We start from the raw sequence: 22,459 nt of genomic DNA on the forward strand, positions 1-22,459 counted from the left end.
ATCTCAACATAGTATTGTAGGGACTTACATAAAAGTTGTATTCTGTTCATCCATATTTCACTATGGGATGCTTACTTTAGTCTTAGTGTCCAGGATTTTCCTATTTTATTTTACGCATTTAGCCAACGAAAATGACATTTTAAAAGTTCAGTTTTTTAAAAAATGATATAAATTTTTTGGAACAAGGACACCGAACAACATCGGAATTAATTTTTGGATTAATCATTTTAGAATATTCTATAATATTTTTTTATTATGGCATAACATTTTGGAAACAATATAAATGTATTCTCTAATATTTGTCTTATAACTATACAATTTTGAAGTCCACTGGAATGTCCTTTCCAATATGCAGCATACAATCACCAAAATAGACTTTTATCAGTTAATGTTTTATAATTTCCAAAAAACAATATCACTAATCCAAATTTGAATATAAGTTAAACACCATATATGAAAATTTTAAGTTTAAAGTGGTTTGAATCTCAACTCAAGTTTTATATATATATATATAATCTCTTCTTAATAAATCAATCGACAAAAAACACATTAGCAGTATCAAGGTTGGTAGTTCATCTTGGTGACTAGTAAAGGTTATTGAGAAATATATCATATGAAAGAGAATCACTTTTGAAGTTGAAGAAGAGACTGTTGCAAATAATCTAAATGAGTCTAAGTTGAACATCATATAAGAAAAAGATATTTATAAACCTAATGTCTTAAAATTTTAAATTAAAAAGTGATGTTGCTTATATGATTCAAATCGATTTATATAATTTCTCCCTAACGAATCTCATTGAAAAAGAATTCATCAACATGTTTTTAATAAAAAAAAAATCAGTAAACATTTTATATTAATTACAATATCATTTTGTATTAATCATAAAACTTTCCATTCTTAATATAATGACTAACATGAGTCAATTAACAAATAAATTAATAAAATAGAAACTCAATAAAAAAATATAAAAATTTGAATATTTAATAAATAAAAATTTTAATAAAAATATAATTAAAAATACTTAATAAAGAGGTTATAACTTAAGAAAGTTGTTTAAAAATACTTAATAAAAAGGTTAACACTCATACATAAGTCAAGTTAAAAGAATCATATTCAAAATTGTTAAAATAATTAACAAAGGGCCCTTATAGCTCAGTGGTAGAGCGTCAGTCTTGTAAACTGAAGGTCCGTAGTTCGATCCTGCGTGAGGGCAAAATTATATTTTTGTTTTCTTCTCTACTTTTTTCTTTATTAAAAAATGATAAATAAATTCTGCTTTTGCTTCCTTTATTTTGAAAATCTACCCGTGTTCAATATGACAAAAGAAAATAATATTTTCTTATAAATTAAAGGTTTATATTCACCTCCTATTTTTGGGGGAAAACCTCTAATGAATATTATGTTAAAATATTTAAAGTAGTGATTCAGATGGAAGTTAGAGGAATTGAGATTTCAAACTTTTTCTAATAATTGATTATTAGAAAAATTGAGACTTCTATTTTTTTTTATACATAAAAAAATTGAATTTATGAGATATTGAAACTTATATTTAAAATATGTTTATATAGGAAATTTTATCAAGGTGGTCATTTATTCAACATGAACTGTTTTGGGATAAAACATGTTGTTTGAACAACGAATTTTAAAAAAATGAAATTCTAAAATTTTATGAAAGTAATTATATTATTTGAAATTAGATAATTTCAAGTTTCATATAAAAATAGGAGTTTAATTTTTTTTTATTCTCATATTTATAATTTATTCCCCATATTTTGTCTTCAATTTGATTTTGAATGTCATTTATTTCACCGAGACTAATGCATTGTTGACTGCTCTTCTGATAATGTCAATTCTCAAATGAAAAGATACAACAATTTGAAATAGCAATTCAAAATCATTAAATTTAGATATTTTAAAAGTGGCCAATTTCTCTATCAAAAACACAAAGTTAGGTTTACCATTCTTTTAACTTCTGATTTTTTTATCATATTAATATATTAATCATTTATTTATATTCTTAAACTATATTATAATATTTTAAAATGTTTAGTATTATACTTATCCTAAACTTAAATTAAATAAGTAAACTGTATTTCAACTTTAAAAACTGAATACTTGAACATTGTTTTCAATTACTATGATATACAAGTGGTTTGTACATTAGTATAATAAAAATAAAAATTTCAAAAAATAAAATAATATACTAAACTTCAGAAAAATAAAAGTCTCAACTACGTGTCAATTAAAAAATATAGAAGTCCCTCTCTGAAGACTTTCATTGTTGAAATTAAAAAAAATAATAAGCACAAAAATTTGTATGTTAAATAAAGGTTTATGTTGAGAAAGACAGAATTATTTTATATAGGATAAAGGTATAATAATATATTGTTGTTTTAATTTATTTTCAGTTTCAACTTTGTGTTCAATATATTACTTGTGTGCTTATTTATCAACAAGCCCTTATAGCTCAGTGGTAGAGCGTCAGTCTTGTAAACTGAAGGTCCGTAGTTCGATCCTGCGTGAGGGCAGTTTTTTTCCCTTTTTTAAACTTTTTTTTATTTTTTGCTTCTATAAACAGAAACTTGTAGTATCTTACAAGCATGGCAAAAGAAGACTGATTTTGTCAGAACTAAAAACGGCCTTAATGCTTTAAATAATAATAGTTAGACAATGCAACAATGATGAGAGTGAAGAAACAGAGTTACATGAAACAGCAGTACATGAGTTGTGGTAGAACTCTAAAGTTGTGACACACATGGTTAGAAGTTGTGTTGCAAGAACATCCTCTCTCCTGGAGAAGCAGGACCAATCTCTTCATCAAGGCTTCTCAAAACATCACCACCACCTCCAACATTGCTCAAGTTCTTACCTTCTGCATTATTCTTCCCATCAACATCTACCTCAGACACTGATGACTTTCTCCTCTGAGAAGATGTCACACTGGGGAAGGTAATCCATGAGGGTGCCCTGAACTCAATCCTTTGTTCCTCATGTTCTACCACATCAGTCTCAGAAACTGACCTGTTTGAGGATATTTGAGATGATTTCTTGTGCAATCTGTTGCTTCCCAAAACCACCTCGGTTGGCAAAATCGGCTGCTCAATGCATGGACTACCCATCAACTGTGCAAGACCTCTCTCCAAAGCTGTTGTCACTTTGTCCATTGAGGGTCTCTCTTTCCCTCTCATCCTCACACACTTACAAGCCACATTGGATATTCTCTTCAGGGCTTCTACATCAGGAGGGGGTTTCAAAACTGGGTCCAAAATTTCAGTTATATCTCCTGATTTTATAAGAGGCACTGCCCATTCCACTATGTTCCCTTCTTCATATTGCATGTCTATGGCTTTTCTACCACTCAGAATCTCCAAAAGAAGAACACCAAAACTATACACATCTGATTTGGTTGTGAGGTAATGAAGCCTGTAGTATTCAGGATCAAGATAGCCAAAAGTCCCAGCTGGGAGTTCAGCCAGTGGTGAACCACTATCTGCAGGACCTAACAATGATAAACCAAAGTCAGCCACTCTTGCATTGTGTTCTTCATCAATCAGAATGTTTGAGGACTTTATGTCTCTGTGAATCACAGGAGGGCAAGCATAGCCATGCAAATATTCAATTCCACGTGCTGCTTGCACTGCAATAGTCACTCTTCTTATCCAATTTAACTGTTCTCTCAACACTTGGTTTGTCCCATGCAAGTGTTGGTGCAAGGAGCCATGAGCCATGAACTCGTACACAAGAAGTCTCTCTCCACCTTCTTCACAATAGCCTAGTAGGTTGAGCAAATGAGCGTGGTTCAACCTTGAGAGCAAGTCAAGTTCAGTGTGAAACTCCTTGGAATTCTTCTGCATGTTGGGAGACACTATTGCCCTTTTTACAGCAACAACTGTCCCATCTTTCAGCACTCCCTTGAACACACAAGAGAAACTCCCCTTCCCCACTATGGACTCTTCCTTGAATCCACAAGTTGCACTTTCTAGTTCCTCATAGGTGAACATTTGAGCCCTTCTGATCTTTAACTCCTCAATGTCTGGCCTCACCTTATTCTCGTTTTGCAGGGATGAACTCCCGTTGAGTTTCTTCCCCTTTGACCCTTTTGAACACTCACAATCTCTTAGCCGGTAGCGGACGTATAAAATTGCAGTTATTGACACCACACTGACTATGAAAACCGCGAAAGCAATCTCGGCAATTACAACTGGCAACTGTAAAGCCCAGAATTTTTCAGTTTTCTTCTCAGTGGAAGCATTGGAGTATGAAGAGGAGCAGTTCGTGAAGCATTGGGATGAAGAACAAGAGGCACAGTTATATTCACACAGTCTATCAGAAGCCAAATTGCATGCACTCTTCTGATACATTTCAGGAGGACAAGCACCGCTGCATCTCATGCAAACACGAGAATCTGGTGATTTGCAGAGACCTTTACGCTGATTAATGGCATATGAACCAGGAGGGCATGGAGCAGGTTGACACATTCCTGGTGAAACAGCTAAAGGAAGTGAGGTGGGAAAATCAACTCCCCAACATGAAGGCATAAGATATTTGTCAGCAAGAACTGCACAAGTAAAGTAATCACCGGCTGCAACTTCAAAAACCTTAATCCCTCTAGGAGATGGAGTGCTTCGTTTGATGATAAAGCCCCAACAAATCACTCCACGATCATAGCTCTTAATCCCACATGCATGGAACTTCCCTCCCACTACAGAAAGCATGGGATCATTTGGAGCCAAATCAACGTTTCCTTGACCTGCATGTGCCACAGAAATTTCTTCCCCAAGGTTCAAGCTTCTCCCCCAACAAACAGTCCTGGAATTCACTCCCTCTAAGATTCCACACACATGATACCCACCGGCTGAAATTTTCTGGAATCTCTTGTCTTGTGGAATCAAACTAATCACCAGGCTATTAGTCTCATCACCCCAGCAGAACACAGTCCTGTTCTGAGAAAAAAGACCACAATTGAATTCGGAACCAGCTGTGATTGATTCAATCTGTCCCCCAAACACATAGTTTTTGGTCATGTTGTAGCCCCAGCAATCAACCAAGGAAATGTACCTGTGTTTTCCAGTCAAAGGTTTCCTCAAGCCACAAACATGGTAATCACCAGCACTGATTTCTAGGTACTGTGCTCCTCCGATAATAGGTTGTGGCACTCCCATTTCAATGTAGGCACTGCTACCCCAGCAGTACGGTTGATTCGAACCCATCAGAAGCCCACATACAAAGCCGTCTCCAGCTGTTAGACCAACAAATGAAAACTGGGCTGGTGTTCCATAGATTATGGCTGAATTGCCTCCATAACATGTCACTGTGTGAGAGCCATCAGATTTCAAACCACAAAACACAGAACCCTTTTCGCCGTAAGAGATGGCAATGGATGACATGGAACCAAGGCTTGTTACTTGTAACCACAAGTACGATAAAACCACCAGCTCAAACAGAAGCCTAAATGAACATGGATTCCCGTTCAACAACTGACGCTTTAGCGAGATCCCCATAATACAAAGAAACCAAAACATTACCCAGATAAAAATGCAGAATGTAGAATGCTTAATAACAAAATTGTTTGATCAAAGTATATAGCTTTGCTTCCATTCACTTCCCAGAGAGAAAACTATTAGGTAAGGCTAATGCAGTCTAGAGGGAAAAACAAATCTTGCAAACCTCATCTTGTTAACTAAAACCCCATGATAACACCATTACCTCACTATTTCGTACAGACTCTATGAATAACTAGCAATGCAAGAAAAAGGAGTGGTGAAGGTGAAACAAGAAAGCAAATTGAGAATCTTCTTCATTTAAGCCATGGCAAATAGATAGGAACGAAACTGTTCTGCCATTTCCAATGCATAGGAAAGAAAATCCCATACTTCTTGTTGGCTAGGTGAGAAAGACAAAAAGATTGCATAAAAGGCTGCAACAAATCCAACTGTTTTCATGACGAAAGAGACTCTTAAATCACTGCATCAACAAGGTGCTTGAATGAGGTGGCCAGCCCACATTGTGAAAAGCGTTTTTGCAATGCATTTTGGAGCATGGGGTGTTGGAGATGGGAAGAGGAAGTGAAAGTGAAGGAGATGTAGATAGATTGCTGAGGATGGTTGCAGGGTATTGTTGTTGTTGCAGACAAGAGGGTGGGGGAGAGACGGTGCATTAAATGACAGAAAACTGCTCCTTGTATTCGTATGGGCAAAGTGTTGGTGAAGCTAATAAATGATAAAGTTAATGCAATTCAATGTTTTCATGCTTGGACTACTCCATTTTTGGCCACCACTTCCAAATCTTACTTTGCTCATCAAGTGTGGCTAATGGCTTCCAACTTCGAACGATACAAAACACCACATCACACCTCAAACCATTCATTTTCTACTTCCATTCTTTCTCTCACTTTCCTGCTCAACAAGTTCCTCTCTGTACAGGTTGCTTCATTTTCTTTCACTTCCTCTTTGTCTGCTTCATCGGCTTTCTATTTTATATATATATATATATATATATATATATATATATATATATATATATATATATATATATATATATATATGTGTGTGTGTGTGTGTTTTTTTTTTTCTGTGTGCTGAAGTTTAGTCTACTTGGTAATTTGACAAACTCGTTTTACGAGGATAGAAGTTCGATTTATGTTTTTCTTGTGAGAACTTGATAATGGAGAATTGTCTACACATGAATCTCTTAAATTCAGTTCATTCAATTTTTCTAATAAAATATAGAGAAAAGTAATACATGTTATGGATGTGATTTGTAATGCGATGTGAGGAAAGCTGAAAATATAGAAAGTATTAAGTATTTATTTGTATGTTCATAAATGAACACTTTAAATAGACATCAATTTGAGGGTCTTAAATTAATGAAGTACTTCAGTGATATTTTTAATATTTTAGATCAATTTAATCAACACTTAAATTCCTTCGATGTCAAATATAGTGTACATTAATCATTAAAACATGTTAGTTGGATTAGTTTCAAAACTTTTCAGAATTAAAATTTCTAGGCATCATATTTATACATATTCTTTTACATATTATATTCGTTATTGTCGGTAAAATTGTTTTTCTTAATATATTTTTTTCACATTTTGTGAAAATTTACATATGGAATATTCACTATTGTTATTCTGAACATTTTTATATTCATTATTGTTATTATGAACTTTTTTATATTCATTATTGTTATTATGAACTTTTTTATGCATTTCATTGATGAATAATACTTTCACACTATTATTAGCACTCAAATTATAAGTTATGGATTTTAATAATGACTTTATTCAGTCAATCTCATTGTATCATTTTATAAATTAATGAAATAATATCTTGTAAAATAAATTTATAAATTAATAAAATAATATCTTGTAAAATAAATTTATAAATTAATGAAATAATATCTTGTAAAATGAATGTATTTGACATGTTGAGATACTAGTACTCTTCATTAATTTCAGTGGTTTTAAATTTGTATATCATTTAAACAAATACTAATACCCTTTTCCATATCTTATTATCCTTTTCACATTATCACTTTTTTTGAATCATTATTTGGGTCAACATAATTGCTCCCAACGTTGATGCATTTGAAAATTTGAAGTTGGAAGTTTAAAAAGTTGAGAGTTGAATTATAGATAATAAGCTAATTAATAACGTTTGTGAGAAATGCATTTAATGGATGAAACGTAGCCATAAAAAGAAAAGGAAAGGGAAATGCAATTAAACTAATTTCATGGTTTACATCTCACACTTCTTTGGAAGTTAATTTATTACCTAACCTTCCCAATATGCCTCCAATTGTGTCTCCCCCTTTAAAGACTCAAATAAACCCTATTTCTTCATTAGTTTATATATTAATGCTTTCTCCCTTGGATTGAAAAGCTAATTGTAGAAAATCACTTTTTCATAATCTTTAGAAGGAAAAGGAAAACACACCAATTTCTAAGTTTTGCATGCACTGATAATATAAATAGTATTGTTGGGTCATCTAGTAACAAAGTATTATAATATATTGCTTAAAATAATAAAACTATTTTAATTTAACTTTCTAAATAAAAAAGATTAAACATAATATTAATTCTGCATCTATTTTTTAACCTATTTTAACAATTATTATATAACTTAATTCAAAAACAAAATAAAAATAAAGATGTTATTGATGGAGAAAACTCCACTAAAGATAGTCCTGTTTCTTATAAAAAGATTAATCATACCATTACTATCTCATAAAAAAAGGAGAAAAATGTGCTCAGGTTTCTACAAACACAAGGGATGAGGATACATTTACATGCTAAACTATATACTGACAGACCCACGGATTGGCTGACATCAAACTTAAGAAAATTTAATGGTAAATAATATGATCTCGTATAAATATACAATCAGAAATAGTGTCTTAAAGGATAAATATAAATATTAAAACAAACAATGACTTTTATCATTTCTAAATGCCAAAAATAGACAGAACTATGGCACATTCTTTAGTTGTTTGATAACTGAAATCTTCCAAAAATGTCACCTAGCTTTTTAATTACTGTGGATATAACCTCTTCCAAAAGAATGAGCAACCTGCAAACAATTAACATGATTAACAGCACCATCTAAATTTGAATTGATGTAACTAGACTGAAAGGCCAAATGGCCTCTCACCAAATAACCAGATTTTAGTTTACAGCAGAAAAAAGTTGTTTCCAATCTGTTTCATGTGCCTATTTTTCATCATTTTGTATAGAAAATCTTAAAAAAGAGACACTACTCTTGTTATCTGAAAACATATCTAGAATGAAAACAGAAAACAAAGAAATTGTCTCCAGTTTGCAAAACAAATTTAAGAGAGGTGACAGAAATAATAAAACTATATGGATTGGAATTTTACGTATATTTGTTTCAATTTATGATTTCAAAAGTTTGATCACATACCAAAGTGATTCCACAGAAAAATGATTTACAAGGAAAACTATGTAAGTCATGAGGATTGAGTTATTTGATTTCTCTAATATGTCATATGAACATGTAAGATCAATTTCATGACCTATCTCATATCTCCTTATATGTTGCTCAAAATTAGGATGAGGGCTAGTTCGTACCTACTAAATATCCTTTTTCAACTTTTGAACAGTGGATTATGACTTGTTGAAAAATCTGGAACTAATTTATTACCCCAAATAACGCACCAAGCACTTCATGAACTCACTGAACAAGAAAAACAAATAATATCAATACACAGAAGAGTCAAACAGGTAGATAAGCAACTCGGAAAGTTAAACTTTGGCAAAAAAATTATCATCTAAAGTAAAGTTTGCAACAGGCAAGCCAACTATCAGGCCTACCTTTTTTTCAAGTATACAACAAAAGATGAACAAAATAGCTCTTGCATTGCAGGTTTTAGTGCAAATGAAAAATTAGAATTTAAGCTAATATGCCATAAAGCAATTTGAATTTCAAAAGACCAATCTTTTAACTTAATATGAGAGAATAGAATACTTTGAGTAGCAATAACAATGAGGCGGTTCATCTGGAAAAAATAATGCATAATAAATGGCCATTTAAAGATGTACATCCTATTTGAATATCAGGTAAATGTTGCAACTAGCAACTCGTAAGACACTGAACACTGCAATCAAACTGAATAACTTCATTTACTTTTCAGGTTTATATTCATTAGTTTTACTTTAATGCATAATGAAATGTCAAAGCACCTTGGAGATTAGCCTCATGGATCTTCTGGGCAGCTTCATACCAGTATTCTTCATGCTTCGTAAAACTCTTGTCGTACCATTTGAAACTTGAATCTCAGAGTCTCTGTTTTTTCTCTTTTTGCTGAGCTCCATTTTAGAATCTGGATCATCACAATCTAGGCTAGATTTCTTAGGTGGATCACCAAATTGGGAGCATCTGAAACCGCAGTACAAATATACTCAAATCAGTAGAATAAAAGCACTTTAAAAACACTGAAAAAAATAGAACAGTAATTACTCTGAACTCTCCCTTCGATCAACAATCCTGCCACCCTCCTGCAAGCAAAAGAATGTTGTAGCACACTTAAAGTAAATGATTAACTAAAAAAAAAACAAAACAAATAATATGTACACGAGACCAACATTCCATAAGATTGCAAAGGATCACAAAATCTTTAGGTTGCCGATACTTAAATGATCAACGTTCTTTTCTTACGTAAAACATAACCTAACATCTCCAACACATCACAGAAATAAATGATAAAAATTCACAGAAGTGTTAGTGGCTACGATGGATGATTCCAAGATACAAAAGTATGAAGTGTTAGTGGCCACGTAGGAAACAGCTTTTAGTAATAATATCAATATAACTGTGTGATTATAAGAACCATTCATATTTCTTTTTCTACAGTGGAAGATTTCAAATTCTTCCAAAATAATTCTTCTATACCTATTCTAGAGAGGGTAGACCTGACAGACATAAAGATTTCAGTTTTCAATTTTGATTTTGAGTGAAAGGCTCTCCAAATCACATCTGTCTACCACAGTATTATCCCAAAACCTATAATTAAACTGGAACTAGAATAGTTCAGCCACATCAAATCTAATGTTTGTACTAGACAAAAACGTACATATATCTAGAAGGCTAAAGAAAAAAACTATACCCATTCATCAGTTAGTGATGTGAAATTGTTGCTATCAGTTTCAAAAATGATCTCAGTTTTGGAAAGTCTACCCTGTTCCATGTCAGGAAAAGTGCTCTTTGGATCACTTAAATCCAGGGAATCATCATTGCCATAGAGTGAAACTGATCCATATTTACGACAATTTATAACTTCTGAGTTTTGTACTCCCACAGAACTACTTACTGAAGCTCCAGCACACACCGAACTAGGATTCACAAAGCAAGAATCATTTAGCAGAGCACAATCCTCAAAACATTCATTATCAGGTTTTGAATTTTGAAGTTCTAGTATGCCAGGATATGACAGTGATTGGACAACAGAATCACAGATTGACTTGATGAATGGCATATTGGTAGCATCTGAATCGATGATTTTCTTAGAATTGTCTTTAGCACAAGATTCAGCACCACAAATAAAAGTGTTCAGTGCACCATTTCTAGCTTCAGCTGAAAGAGTTGAATGCTTTTCCTGTAAATTATCTTTCACTTTTACAGTCATGCTGCATGGAGTCAATGAATTACATATCAAAGGACTGCCATCTGTATTCTGTTTATCTAAATCTGTAGCTCCATCTTTTGTCAGTTTCAAGCTTGAGGGAGACCTGGCCTGACTATCATGCTCATCAATTTGTCCAGAATTTGTACTCCACAGAAAGGAAGATTTTCCTTGTGTAGAATTCTCGGCTAAGTCACTGAGATCCTGCCAAAGGCTTCGGGATTTGTTTTCATGCAGATTCTCACTTATGCAAACCTCGTTTCTAAACCTATTAGTCCAATCTGTTGGGGACAAATTTAAATCAACATGAAGACTAACTCCCACATCTGACCAGACATAGAATTGAAATGACGATGGAGGAGCTTCAGTAGCTGCTTTTACTGAAGAGGCAAAATCTTTCTCAACTGAAGGTGCAGATGCTTCTACTACTTGGCTGTTATTTTGGTGACAAATCAGCACTGTGCTGTCTCTCATTTTACCTAAATGTATGTCGAAGCCTCTTCCAGGTGACTTTGCCTTCTTCAAACCTATATGCATCGTATAGCCAAAGCACCCTGCATGTGCTGCACACAATTAAATGAGACATGTTCCAACAGACTGTACAACTAAAAGAAAAATGTAAATAAAGGTGGAGTAATTTTTTATCCAGATCAACTGCCCTTGCCTTGCACAATTCTAGGCCAAGTCATAGGAGCTATACCTTCTGTGAAATCAATAACATAACTTTTTAAGACGATCATAGTTTTCAAAATTCAAACAGCTCTGCAAACCAGTAATGGAAGACTGAAACTTACATTGTCTTCCTAACTAAGACAATCATTATTCTAATCCATTAACCGGTGCAAAAGAATCACTTCACCTACCCCTTGGCATAAAGTATATAAACTGCTTCCTGATTTCTTTAAAAGATCGAAGAAGAAGAATTTGGTTAGACAGTTGAACTGCGAAGGCAGGTATACAAGGTCTTGCACAATTGAACACAAGCCACATAATTGTGGGTGCAGCCAAATTTGGCATTACAGAATCAAAGATGACAAAATATTAATACAATAAAAAAGAAAATCAGGAGCAATGGAAAAATTATTTGCATCCATTTGCCAGAATACTTTTGGTCAGTCATTTGAGATCTTTAGGCTGCAGTTCCAAGGAGTGGGATTTTGACCCAACAATGATAAGGATCTTGCATCAAACATTGTATGCATCCATCTTCCCCCACCCCTCACTGCTTGAAAATCAGAAGAATTGCAAAATGAGGAAAAGAACGAGTCCAGTAATGTAAGACAAAACATTGTGCATACATCCTAGGAGTACCCGAATACACTGAATTGGATTGGGCATCATCCCAGTAATTCATAGATATTTTTCAACCATGGGAAATGTAGAATTACAAGATCTCATCTCAGCGAAAAACAGGTGAGAGGGTGTGGGATGAAAATTATCAGTGAAACAGTGGAATTTTCCCCACCTAGGAACTAGAGGGTTTTCTCATACAAAATTTATTGTTCTTCCTTCAGGTTTGTATTTTTTCAGCACCACCACACGGCAATATCTAGTTTTCTTAGATCTACTGCAGTGTCCCCCAATCACTAAGCAGACCCTTCTAAGAAAAATAGTCACTTGAGCCAAACACACAAAAAAAAAACACTAAAATCTGTTCAAGAAACTTCGCGCCTACTATCATTGTTTCTTGAAATGAAACACTTGTACATTTAATAAAGAACTAAATGGGGAAATGACAATATTTTGAACCTTCACAGGAAATCAGTTCCAATTCATCATCTTATGCTTGGAACAACGGCATTGACAAGCATATTTATGAGTAAGACTAAGATATTAATTCGTAAGCACCCCATTGCATCTTTAGTAGGTGAAAAGGTAGAAGCACCCAAGATTGACAGAAGGAGCAGTGAAGGTGTATGTGTGAAAGAAGAATGTGAATGTAAGAGAAACATAGAGAGAAAGTGAGACAGAGAACGATGATATACCTGATGGAGATGGAAAACGTTGCAGAGGATGATGCTTTTGTTTGATTTAGGAAGACCAAGCTTTTTAGAGGGAGGATTGCTTTGGTTTAAGAGAGTGGTAATTTCGTCAATAACCATAGAAAAAAGAACATGAATTTTCACACCATATGATATTTTTTTTAATTTTTAAATATTTAAATTATAATAATATATAAATTAAAATTAAAAAAAAAAATGTGAGAGACCATGGAATGGTTTTTAAATATAATAAAGATAAAGTGTTAAATGATAGTTTTCTTAATCAAGATTTGTGATGTGTTTTTACCCTAATGGAGTTGGTGAGAGAGGCTAAACAAAAGCAGATTATAGACAAGCCTTTTGCTGTGACACGTGTAAGGCTGTGGGAAGAGTGGGTTGCAACAGCGCCTTTTATTATTGGGCCTCACTCTATCCACTTCTCTTATTGGATAATTCTCTGTATTCTTCAAATGTTTGAATTTTGAATACTACCTCTATTATCTTGTCAAAAAAGTCTTACTTTCTTTTTAAACATCAGTGTCTAATGACAACTGGCTTCAAAGGTTTTTATTGTAAAATTAAAAAAAAAATATTATCAGAGTTTATTTTCAAATTAGATTCATAAATGTAACAATTTGAATGATAAAATAAACTTGATCATATTCTATTTATTATTTTGATTAGTACAACGTTATTGTCTTTTATTACAGACATTGTATTTGATCAATTAAGGAATATCATGTATGGGATAAGTGGTAAAACTTAGATCTGTGTGCATATAATTGTGTTTTTTATTTTTTAAGGATAAAGCATTGAGACCTTACTTTTTTTTTTTCAGGAAATATCTTCAAAAATAATATCAATATTAAAATTTTCTTATAACAAAGTTTTTTAAAGTGTGTCCTACTATAAAGTATTAAGAGTTAAAGAAATTGCACAAATGTTAGGAGTAAGACTAGAACAAAACAAAATTTTCTAGATTATGATAATTGTGATGGTCAAAATTTATGAAGTAAAATTTTAGCAGGTACGTTTTGATGATTTTAATATTAAAAATTGTATTCTTATAAGTTTTGACTAATTTAATTGATTAAACTCATTTAACTTATTGTTAATTTAATTAGTGGTTCAAAGAGACATGCGCTTAATTAAATAATTATGTAGTATATATAATATACACTGTATAATCACATATTTATATTTATTTCTTCTCATCTTATCAAATCAAACAAATTTAAATGCAGGTAAAATGAGTTTTCTAAAAATAATTATAATAAATATCCTTTTTATATTTTATTTTCTTCATATTATAGTTCTTAATTCCTTATTATTACTAGTTTCAATGTTAATAGAAGGTTGTTTATAGTACGATGGCGAATCAAATAATCAATTATCAAGTCTATTTATTTATAAATTTATTTTAAAATGTAATAGAATAAATATATAAATAATTGAAACTCAAATGAACTTTATAGTAATATATATATTATATTATATTTTTCTTCTAAACTTTTTTTATCTTTACTAATTTGTTTTATCTTTTTTTTCTAAATTAAGGATAAGGTAGAGTAGCATGTGGGTAAATATTATGTAGTACCATCATTGATCAACTTTAATCCATCCATCTTCCTTGATTCTGATCCATCATGTCATGAGAAACACACTATAGAAGTACATAATGTAATGATGTAAGCCACACAAAATGAAATAACCATGAGGCATGGAATGCATGTGACAATGCCATAGTCATGGAAACAATTTTCCAGATCATGAAATTGAGATTTTAAAATTGCATTTCGTGTTAGTAGGAGGTGCAAAAATATTAACCACTATTTAATTACATAATGGTATGCAACTTATTTAATATAAATTTTTTACTAAATAAACTATTTTAAGTATTTATTTTTGTATACATGATGCTTTATTATTGTATTTGGGAAAAATTATAATAAATGTGTACTTGTTCTTGTTTTAAAAGTTATATGTCACATTGATGAATTGATTTTTTTCTGGTACATTGGTATTCTTTAAATAACTAAATTGATTAGAATCAGTTTTATTTTTAGAATTTGATTAGGTTTTTAGTTCAATTATGGTATGTGTATATTTTAACACTTTTAAGATTTTGAGTTATAAATTGATAACTATATATAATGTTGTTAAAAGTTCTGTGGTAAAGTTAAAAGATAAGTTTAAACTAAATCCTAAATATAAAACAAGAATCAGATATAAATCAAACTGAAAAAGAAACATATATGGATATGAGTAGTATTAAATATTTACGAACTATGTGAGAAAATATAGACTATTACATTTGAAAACTAATATTTAATTCATCTTAAACTATAAAACAGAGGCAAAGTCTAGGTCAAATTTAAGGAGGAAATTTTTTTGAAAACTAATATTTAATTCACTTTTACTTTTTTATAATTATTTAAAAAAAATTGTATTCATGAAAAGTTTTTACTTATATATAAGTTAATTGAACTCAAAAATAAATATCTAATTAACTAAAGTTGTAATCGATTTGAGTATATAGAAATGTAGTATTTTAAAGTTCCATTTCTAGAACAACTAAGTATTTATTCTTAGCTTACAGCATTATTTTTAGCAGCATCTTTTAATAATTGATTAAATTTAATATTGTCTAACTCTATTAATGAAGTTAGGGATATAGATAAATGACAAAAAAAAAAAAAAAACACGCCAATGACAATTATAGAGTCTTATCTACCTAAAACTCTTTTTTAGGACCTAATTGTCTATGTCCATATTTTTCAGAAAAAAAATATATTAAATTCATCCATTTTAATTTCTAACCTTACGAGACATGTCAATCAAAAATGAAAAAATAACGACTTCTTTCTTTCGAAAACCAATTAAAATTCATGGGTCACTCAAGTATAAAAGCTTTATATATGTATTCAAAAACTACAATTATTTATTGTTTTATTATTATATACCTGCGTGTATACTTGAAACATGTGAAATTATTTTTCGTATAATTATAGAAATAAAAGTTACATAATCATGAAATAGACAGAAAGATAATAGTGTTTAAAAGGTAATATAAAGAAAAAAATAAAAAATACATGTCATAAAAAATGATGAAAATGTATTACATAAATAATAACAATAATAACTCATGGACACCCTGTAAAGCACCATCTCCCAAGTCACCATGCACAACAGTTGGTTGGAAGAATGAAACACAGAATAGGTAACTTAGTTAATAACATTATTATATATATTCTCTAAACATGTCTGCAGATTTAGTTACAAAATTATTATTTACACTTAATTATTGTCTTGCAATGGAACAGTAGCTTAGTCAACCTCATATCTAATTTATTTCAAAACCAGCTGGCTACAAATGTCTACTATCACTGATTCTTATATATGGAGAGAGAGAGGTGATTCTTAAATTTGACATTTAAATACACATAGTAACTGAAATCATCGTAGTATATTTTCCATACACCAACGAGGAAACCAAGAATATAAGAAAATGAGACCTATTCGAAAAGACAAAGAAGAGTATATACTGAGAAAATACAAGAAAAACATTCGGTGTTACTAGATTAACCAATTCTTATAATTAATCGATTGACCTATAATAAAGAAGAGTGCTACCAGATTAGTTATCCAAATATAATCTTAAAATCACAAAATTTGTTATATGAAATATAGCTGAAGATGTTATAAGGAGAATTAACTTATGGATAAGGTCCGATGTCCGCTTTAAGTAATTCAAGACTAATTAATGGTGTAACGATTATTTATAGACAGTTAATAGATATATTAACAGATATTAATAATTAATTAATAGGTTTGATTGTTATATCAAATATAAATATACGGTATTAATAATTAATTAATGGATTTGATTGCTATAAGTTCTATAAATATAAGATTAATGTCGAGGTAAATACATTTTTCTTCTATTTTAATCAAGTTGAGATCTTCTTGAGAATGATTTCTGACTTTAGCGTCAGAATGTCTTTTATATATTAATAATCGATTGGTGTGGATTGCGTTTTGAAAGAGGATTGAATGATCAACACAAAACGAAACAGAAGAAAACGATTGACTTTGGACCTATTCAACCAAAACAACAAAAGAATAACTTAATCTTGTGTTGTTAATGGAACCATTTCTTGAAGTCAATAGAACATATTCAAGACATATATTTGTATTTTTTTTTTCTACAAATGAAGAATAGGTCTTGCCGTCCTGGGACGACAAAATAATATCATCATTTTTTTTTATAATGGAGTGATGTCTGATTCAAATGGTTTTCAACCATTTAGGTACCATTATTCTACAAATTTGTTGGCTCATTCAAATGGTCTCGATGAGTGTGAGAAAAAGCACGGTATTATTTTCAATTTTCAACGCATGAATTCTGCCTTCCACTCTGTCTAGTGTACTGTAAGCGCGGCAAAATAAAAATAAAAAACCTACCTTATCACTTTCATGTTTCATTATATTAAATATAAATATTATTAAATATTAAATATTAAATATAACATCGCTGGCTTCATTTTTCGGCGGGGCCATCCTGTTAGATCCGTTATCAACGGTCTCACGCGGACATATCTAAATTTTTACATTCAAGGTTTCGTTCTATTTATCTGTCTTATTTAAGTTATCCAATTTTTATTTAAGTTAAAAGAAAAGAAATTAAAGTAGAAAAACTAATAAAATAACTATTAAAATCACTAGTTTTTCAGCAAGAATTAGTCAGTAAAAAAATAAAAAAAATAAAAATATTCAGGGTGATCTGGTTTGTTTGTAATGATTTGGCTATGTGAAGGAAGAAATTGAAGAAGCGCGATTAAAGCAATGATTTTTACCAACGCGTCTTTGAATAATCCAACACATTTCTCCTACCGTTGAGTAACGGTACCTTAAAATATCAATAATCCAACGCCAACATCAACAGCTGAAAAGACACAAACCCTAAACTCATGATTTTTTGTAAAGTCAAAAGCATACATAGTAATTATTTGCATGCCACCTGTCAGTGAACGGTATACCAAGCTGTATTATATATATGTTACTCATGATGACAACAATTCACGCAAATGCGAAGGTTGTTGTGTTGTGTTGTCTTGTAACAATAACAGCTTCCTCGTTTAGTGGCCAAAAATCTCTCTCGAAATCGTACCAAAAAAAGAAAAAAAAAACACTGCAATTTCGCTGTCGTGGTGGCTTCTTCGCGAAACCTAATAAATTTGTACCAACTCGGAGGCATTTCTCTCCATTGGAACTATCAGCTCCTCCATCACGATCCTCCGTTATTATTATTAGAAATTAGTAATTAATCGATCGGTTAGTTAGTTGATTAACTAATTGATTGATTAATTCCTAAGAGTTGATAATAGTAATAATGGAGGCGATGGACATGAGGCGCGTGTTCGAGATGTTCGATCGGAACGGGGATGGGCGAATATCGGCGAAGGAGCTGAGAGATTCGTTGGTGAATTTGGGGATAGATATTCCGGAGAAGGAGCTGGCGGAGATGATCGAGAGGATCGACGTCAACGGCGACGGCTGCGTGGATATGGCGGAGTTCGGGGAGCTGTACGAGACGATAATGGAGGGGCGCGACGATGAGGAGGACATGCGGGAGGCCTTCAACGTCTTCGACCAGAACCGCGATGGCTTCATCACCGTCGACGAGCTCCGCGCCGTGCTGGCCTCCTTGGGCCTCCAACAAGGGAGGAGCTTGGAGGAGTGCCGGAAGATGATCGTGAAAGTGGACGTTGACGGAGATGGCATGGTGAATTACAAGGAATTCAGGCAAATGATGAAGGGTGGTGGAGGATTCACTGCTCTTGGTTAATCTTTCTTCGTCTCCCTGTTTTTCCAATGCAGAATCGCATTACCAATATATGCATCCTTCCAAATTTTCAATTCCAATCCGTTCTTAACTTGTAAATAAGTTTCGTCTTCTAGGATACTGATTTCATTCATTAATGATTTATTACGTTGGAGGTTGTCTTTTTCCTGTTAGATTATCAATCAACTTCCTCCAAATTCACTTCCACCTCAAGCAAATTTTCATATATTTTGTTATAAGCAGTTTCAAACACTGCTTCTAATCCAATTCCATTTTACCTTAGTTTCTATATTTTTTAATCCATTTGTGTGATAGGAGTGCTTGTTTATTGATATATTTCTTATATTAAAAACTACAAAACTCCTGGGTTTAGATCATAGATCATTCAATACAATATAAGTACATGTTGGAACTAAAAGGAGGGACATTTGCTGCTGCTTGAAAGAGTTAATTTAATTCGTTGAACAAAATTGAGAAATTAAAACTAGATTTATCCTAAATTTTAAAGACTAAAATTATAATTGAGTCTATAAATTATGATATTTATTGATCAAATTTGTTTATGTGAACTGTGTTTCTCAATTGAGTGAAATATGAACTGAGAGGTCATTTTCTATTTATTGTATCGAAACATTTTTATGATATATCGTCATTACTTGTTGTAATGATATATTTGTTCATTTCTAATAATTTGTAAGAGATAATTCATGTTAGTTTTCTAATAGATAAATAAAACAACTTAATTCATTTTTCTTTATTTTATTTTTTCTTAAAAAAGACATTTTCATCGAAACCAGTTTTGTAGAGAGTAAAATAACTAAAAGCAACGGATACAGCAAATCCATTGGTGGAATTTGGAAGGAGAAGGAATTATTATCACAGCATTCTCAACAGTTTCTCATATACATACAAAGTAGATTAAAAACTATATTATTTAACATATATACAAAGAAAATATCATCAAAATGGAAGAATGAGATTCTACAAGGAGTGATTACATTAATGGTACTGCTCCACAAGAATGGACTCAAAGAACCTATACATATTCACCGAACTAGTTTCTTCTACCCACCAAAACTATCACATCACAAGTTCAACCTATCATTAGAGTTGACTCTGTTGTTCTTTGGTTTCCATCTCCCTCACACTGTCTACTATGTGCTGTATTTTCTTTGAAAGACTCTCGTTATGCTCTTCAATGTGCTCAAATATCAGTTCAAGATGTCTTTTATAGGTTGCAGATCGCTTTTTCTCACATGCCAACTGCTGAGATAGTTCCCGAATTTTGTCATGTTCATTCTGAAAATGGAATGAAAAGAAAGAGGTAAGCAGTAGCATAGAAAGGATTTGAAAAAGGGTGCTGAATAGAATCTCTACTAATCATTCAAGTACTTGTTTACATAACTGATCCATTAAGCATTGTATACAGTTGCAGAGTAGTGAAAGAACAGAAACTGACCGGATATTGTTCATAAACGAAATCCCTTCTTCCTTTACCAGGAGTCAAAGGATGTGTATGTTCCTTTACAAGCTTTGTAACAACCCATTTGCCAGAACTAACTTTCCTCACCATAATCATTGCCCGGCAACCGACCCTGGTCTCAGCCCTTTGCCTCACAATCTTCTCACGCTTGTCAGGCATTCTGAAACCTTCTTTGTTGCAAACAAGAGCACGTCCAATGGCAGTTCCATCACGCCTTGATCGCGACAGTTTACTCACACGCACGATGAATCCAACATCTGTGGCATATGCATTGTAAAATGCCTGTGCTGCTGATTCTGACTCAAATTCCTGACCCACATACGGCTCTTCAACTGCAACAACTGATACTGTGGGAATTGCAAATGGGATTGTGATCCCAGAGGAATCTTGAGCAAGATTATCACCTTCATCTTGTTTGTAATTTGGTTCGATAGATTCACCTTCTCTGTTGTCATCAGCCACGCTACTAATCTCATCTATAGCAGCATTTGCTACTGTCTCGCCAGTACCATCAATCTCAAACTCCACTGCAGCAACAAAAGAATCTGGTATATTATTATTTTCATTGCACTGGGATATTCTTGTTCTCCACAACAGTCTATGAATTTGATGAATAACTCACCCATTGAAGATGAAAATAGAGTAAGAACGAGTCAATAAAGACATACTATTTCTAACCGGTAACTAACAGTTCATGTTTGGGAATGGCTCTCTCAAATAGACAAGATTGAGCACAATGTGGCTTAATACATGAAATTCTCAAATCGAAACAAAGGCAACAGAATGGATAACAGATAACAGCCTTTGAATCTCCGAGTATTTGTCAAATACACTCCTCCACAACAACCAAAATAGATCACCGCATTGGATAAGAAAACACCTATTTTATCCCAAGTTCAGGAAAAGTTGTGTTCTTCTGAAAACTTCTACATTATCAACCTATCGAACATGATATATGTACTTCAAGAAAAAAAAAATCATCCAAAGCCAGTAAATTGAGTAAACAGTAACTCCCATGCCACGTCTGTCACGTACTGCGATCGAATCTGAAAAATGTACTAAAGCCGATTATGTCTTTGGCCGTTAAATCACTAATGAAATTGAAAAAAGTTCATCTCATCCACATGGGAGTGGAGACTTGCACCCAAGTACAGTACTCTCCTTGAAAGTTGAAGGGGTGTTCCTTTTTACGTTGGATGAAAACTTGGACAAAGTGTTTGTAGTGCTCTTTTCTGGTTAACCTTCACAGTTTCTCTTTTATCTCTTTCTAGTCATCAGATAGGTTTTGGAGTGTCCACAATTTATTTTACTAATAAAAATAACACACACGTCATGTTTCTGTCAGAGAATAGCATCATAGACATTTAAATTCCAACATCTTTATCTAGGTTTGTCTCGATTAAAATCACAAGGGAATGATGATGTTTTATATTTCTCATTGGCTTTTTCGTTCCAACTAACCACTTATATCAGACCAAAGACAGCGCTTTAACAGGAAGTTCCTCGTCTCTATCCAGAATTTCTAAGCTCAAATATTCAAATGAAGTCCAAAATCTTCTCAACGTACAAGAGTAAAAAACAGAGTCACGTATCAAGAGAGTGGAAAAAATCAACGGTAACAACAACGTCAAGATTCAATTTTATTTTGTTTAATCCACACCCTTTGTAATTCTTTGCAGGAACACAGAAAAAAAAATGTAACTGTCTTCCAATTCTACCAATCAAGCAGTTATTCCCCAAACCACAAACAAACAAACCCTAAGATTCCAGCTGAATTGAGATCCTCAATAGAGCGTACACATCCGAAATAAATAAAAAAGTTGATAAAAGAAAAAGAGGAAAAACTCACTGAAAATTGAATTATGGCAGAAACGGTGTGTGATGCAGCTAATTATTTGAACCCTCTGTTCCGTGCTACAGGGAGAACAGCAGAACACAGAGGAAATGGTTTAGGTAAGGCAAAGCATATATGGACCCGAACGCCCTCCTTACGTGTCAGAATCTCATTG

The 22,459-nt window shown here is 32.5% G+C and overlaps 3 protein-coding genes, 2 non-coding genes and 1 pseudogene across 14 annotated transcripts; 3 read left to right on the forward strand and 3 right to left on the reverse strand.

Moving 5' to 3' along the window:
• The first annotated feature begins 1,142 nt into the window (after positions 1–1,142).
• TRNAT-UGU (transfer RNA threonine (anticodon UGU)) lies at positions 1,143–1,214 on the forward strand. Its single transcript has one exon. It is a non-coding gene; the product is annotated as a tRNA-Thr (tRNA).
• A 1,243-nt stretch (positions 1,215–2,457) lies between these two features.
• TRNAT-UGU (transfer RNA threonine (anticodon UGU)) lies at positions 2,458–2,529 on the forward strand. Its single transcript has one exon. It is a non-coding gene; the product is annotated as a tRNA-Thr (tRNA).
• Positions 2,530–2,545: 16 nt separating this feature from the next.
• Positions 2,546–6,255, reverse strand: CR4 (crinkly4). The gene has a single exon (XM_047305315.2). It carries the CDS (start codon positions 5,521–5,523, stop codon positions 2,761–2,763), a length of 2,763 nt encoding a protein of 920 aa, XP_047161271.1. The 5' UTR covers positions 5,524–6,255; the 3' UTR covers positions 2,546–2,760.
• A 2,066-nt stretch (positions 6,256–8,321) lies between these two features.
• LOC124831349 (uncharacterized) lies at positions 8,322–13,264 on the reverse strand. Of its 10 annotated transcripts, none has more exons than XM_047305311.2 (7): positions 13,126–13,216; positions 12,004–12,362; positions 10,625–11,694; positions 9,979–10,016; positions 9,702–9,897; positions 9,090–9,195; positions 8,322–8,571 (listed from the first exon to the last, which is right to left on the reverse strand). In XM_047305311.2, exons 2-6 carry the CDS (start codon positions 12,155–12,157, stop codon positions 9,193–9,195), a joined length of 1,461 nt encoding a protein of 486 aa, XP_047161267.1. In that variant the 5' UTR covers positions 12,158–12,362; positions 13,126–13,216; the 3' UTR covers positions 8,322–8,571; positions 9,090–9,192. The 10 variants fall into 10 exon arrangements, with proteins under 10 accessions (XP_047161267.1, XP_047161265.1, XP_047161268.1 ...); XM_047305309.2 differs by having other exon boundaries at positions 10,625–11,703; XM_047305312.2 differs by lacking the exon at positions 12,004–12,362 and having other exon boundaries at positions 10,625–11,703; positions 13,126–13,264.
• A 4,932-nt stretch (positions 13,265–18,196) lies between these two features.
• Positions 18,197–19,174, forward strand: LOC124831348 (calmodulin-like protein 3 pseudogene; annotated as a pseudogene).
• A 711-nt stretch (positions 19,175–19,885) lies between these two features.
• Positions 19,886–22,437, reverse strand: LOC124831347 (protein FAR1-RELATED SEQUENCE 1-like). The gene is made up of 3 exons (XM_047305307.2): positions 22,300–22,437; positions 20,427–20,977; positions 19,886–20,266 (listed from the first exon to the last, which is right to left on the reverse strand). Coding segments are annotated over exons 1-3 (747 nt in total). The 5' UTR covers positions 22,301–22,437; the 3' UTR covers positions 19,886–20,071.
• Positions 22,438–22,459: the final 22 nt, after the last annotated feature.

Source organism: Vigna umbellata, chromosome 3 (genome assembly GCF_029865625.1).
Source record: "Vigna umbellata cultivar VRB3 chromosome 3, Vumbellata_1.0, whole genome shotgun sequence".
Lineage (NCBI taxonomy): Eukaryota > Viridiplantae > Streptophyta > Magnoliopsida > Fabales > Fabaceae > Vigna > Vigna umbellata.

Bases quoted from the DNA above. Each gene is read 5' to 3' on its own strand.
- CR4 (XM_047305315.2), bottom strand. From the start codon at position 5,523: ATGTTTTGGTTTCTTTGTATTATGGGGATCTCGCTAAAGCGTCAGTTG.
- LOC124831347 (XM_047305307.2), bottom strand. The intron at 20,267-20,426 runs GTCAGTTTCTGT...TTCCATTTTCAG, and splicing joins TCGTTTATGAACAATATCCG to AATGAACATGACAAAATTCG.
- LOC124831349 (XM_047305309.2), bottom strand. From the start codon at position 12,157: ATGCCAAATTTGGCTGCACCCACAATTATGTGGCTTGTGTTCAATTGT. The intron at 11,704-12,003 runs GTAGGTGAAGTG...AATTGTGTGCAG, and splicing joins TATATACTTTATGCCAAGGG to CACATGCAGGGTGCTTTGGC. The intron at 9,898-9,978 runs GTAATTACTGTT...CTGCGGTTTCAG, and splicing joins GATCGAAGGGAGAGTTCAGA to ATGCTCCCAATTTGGTGATC.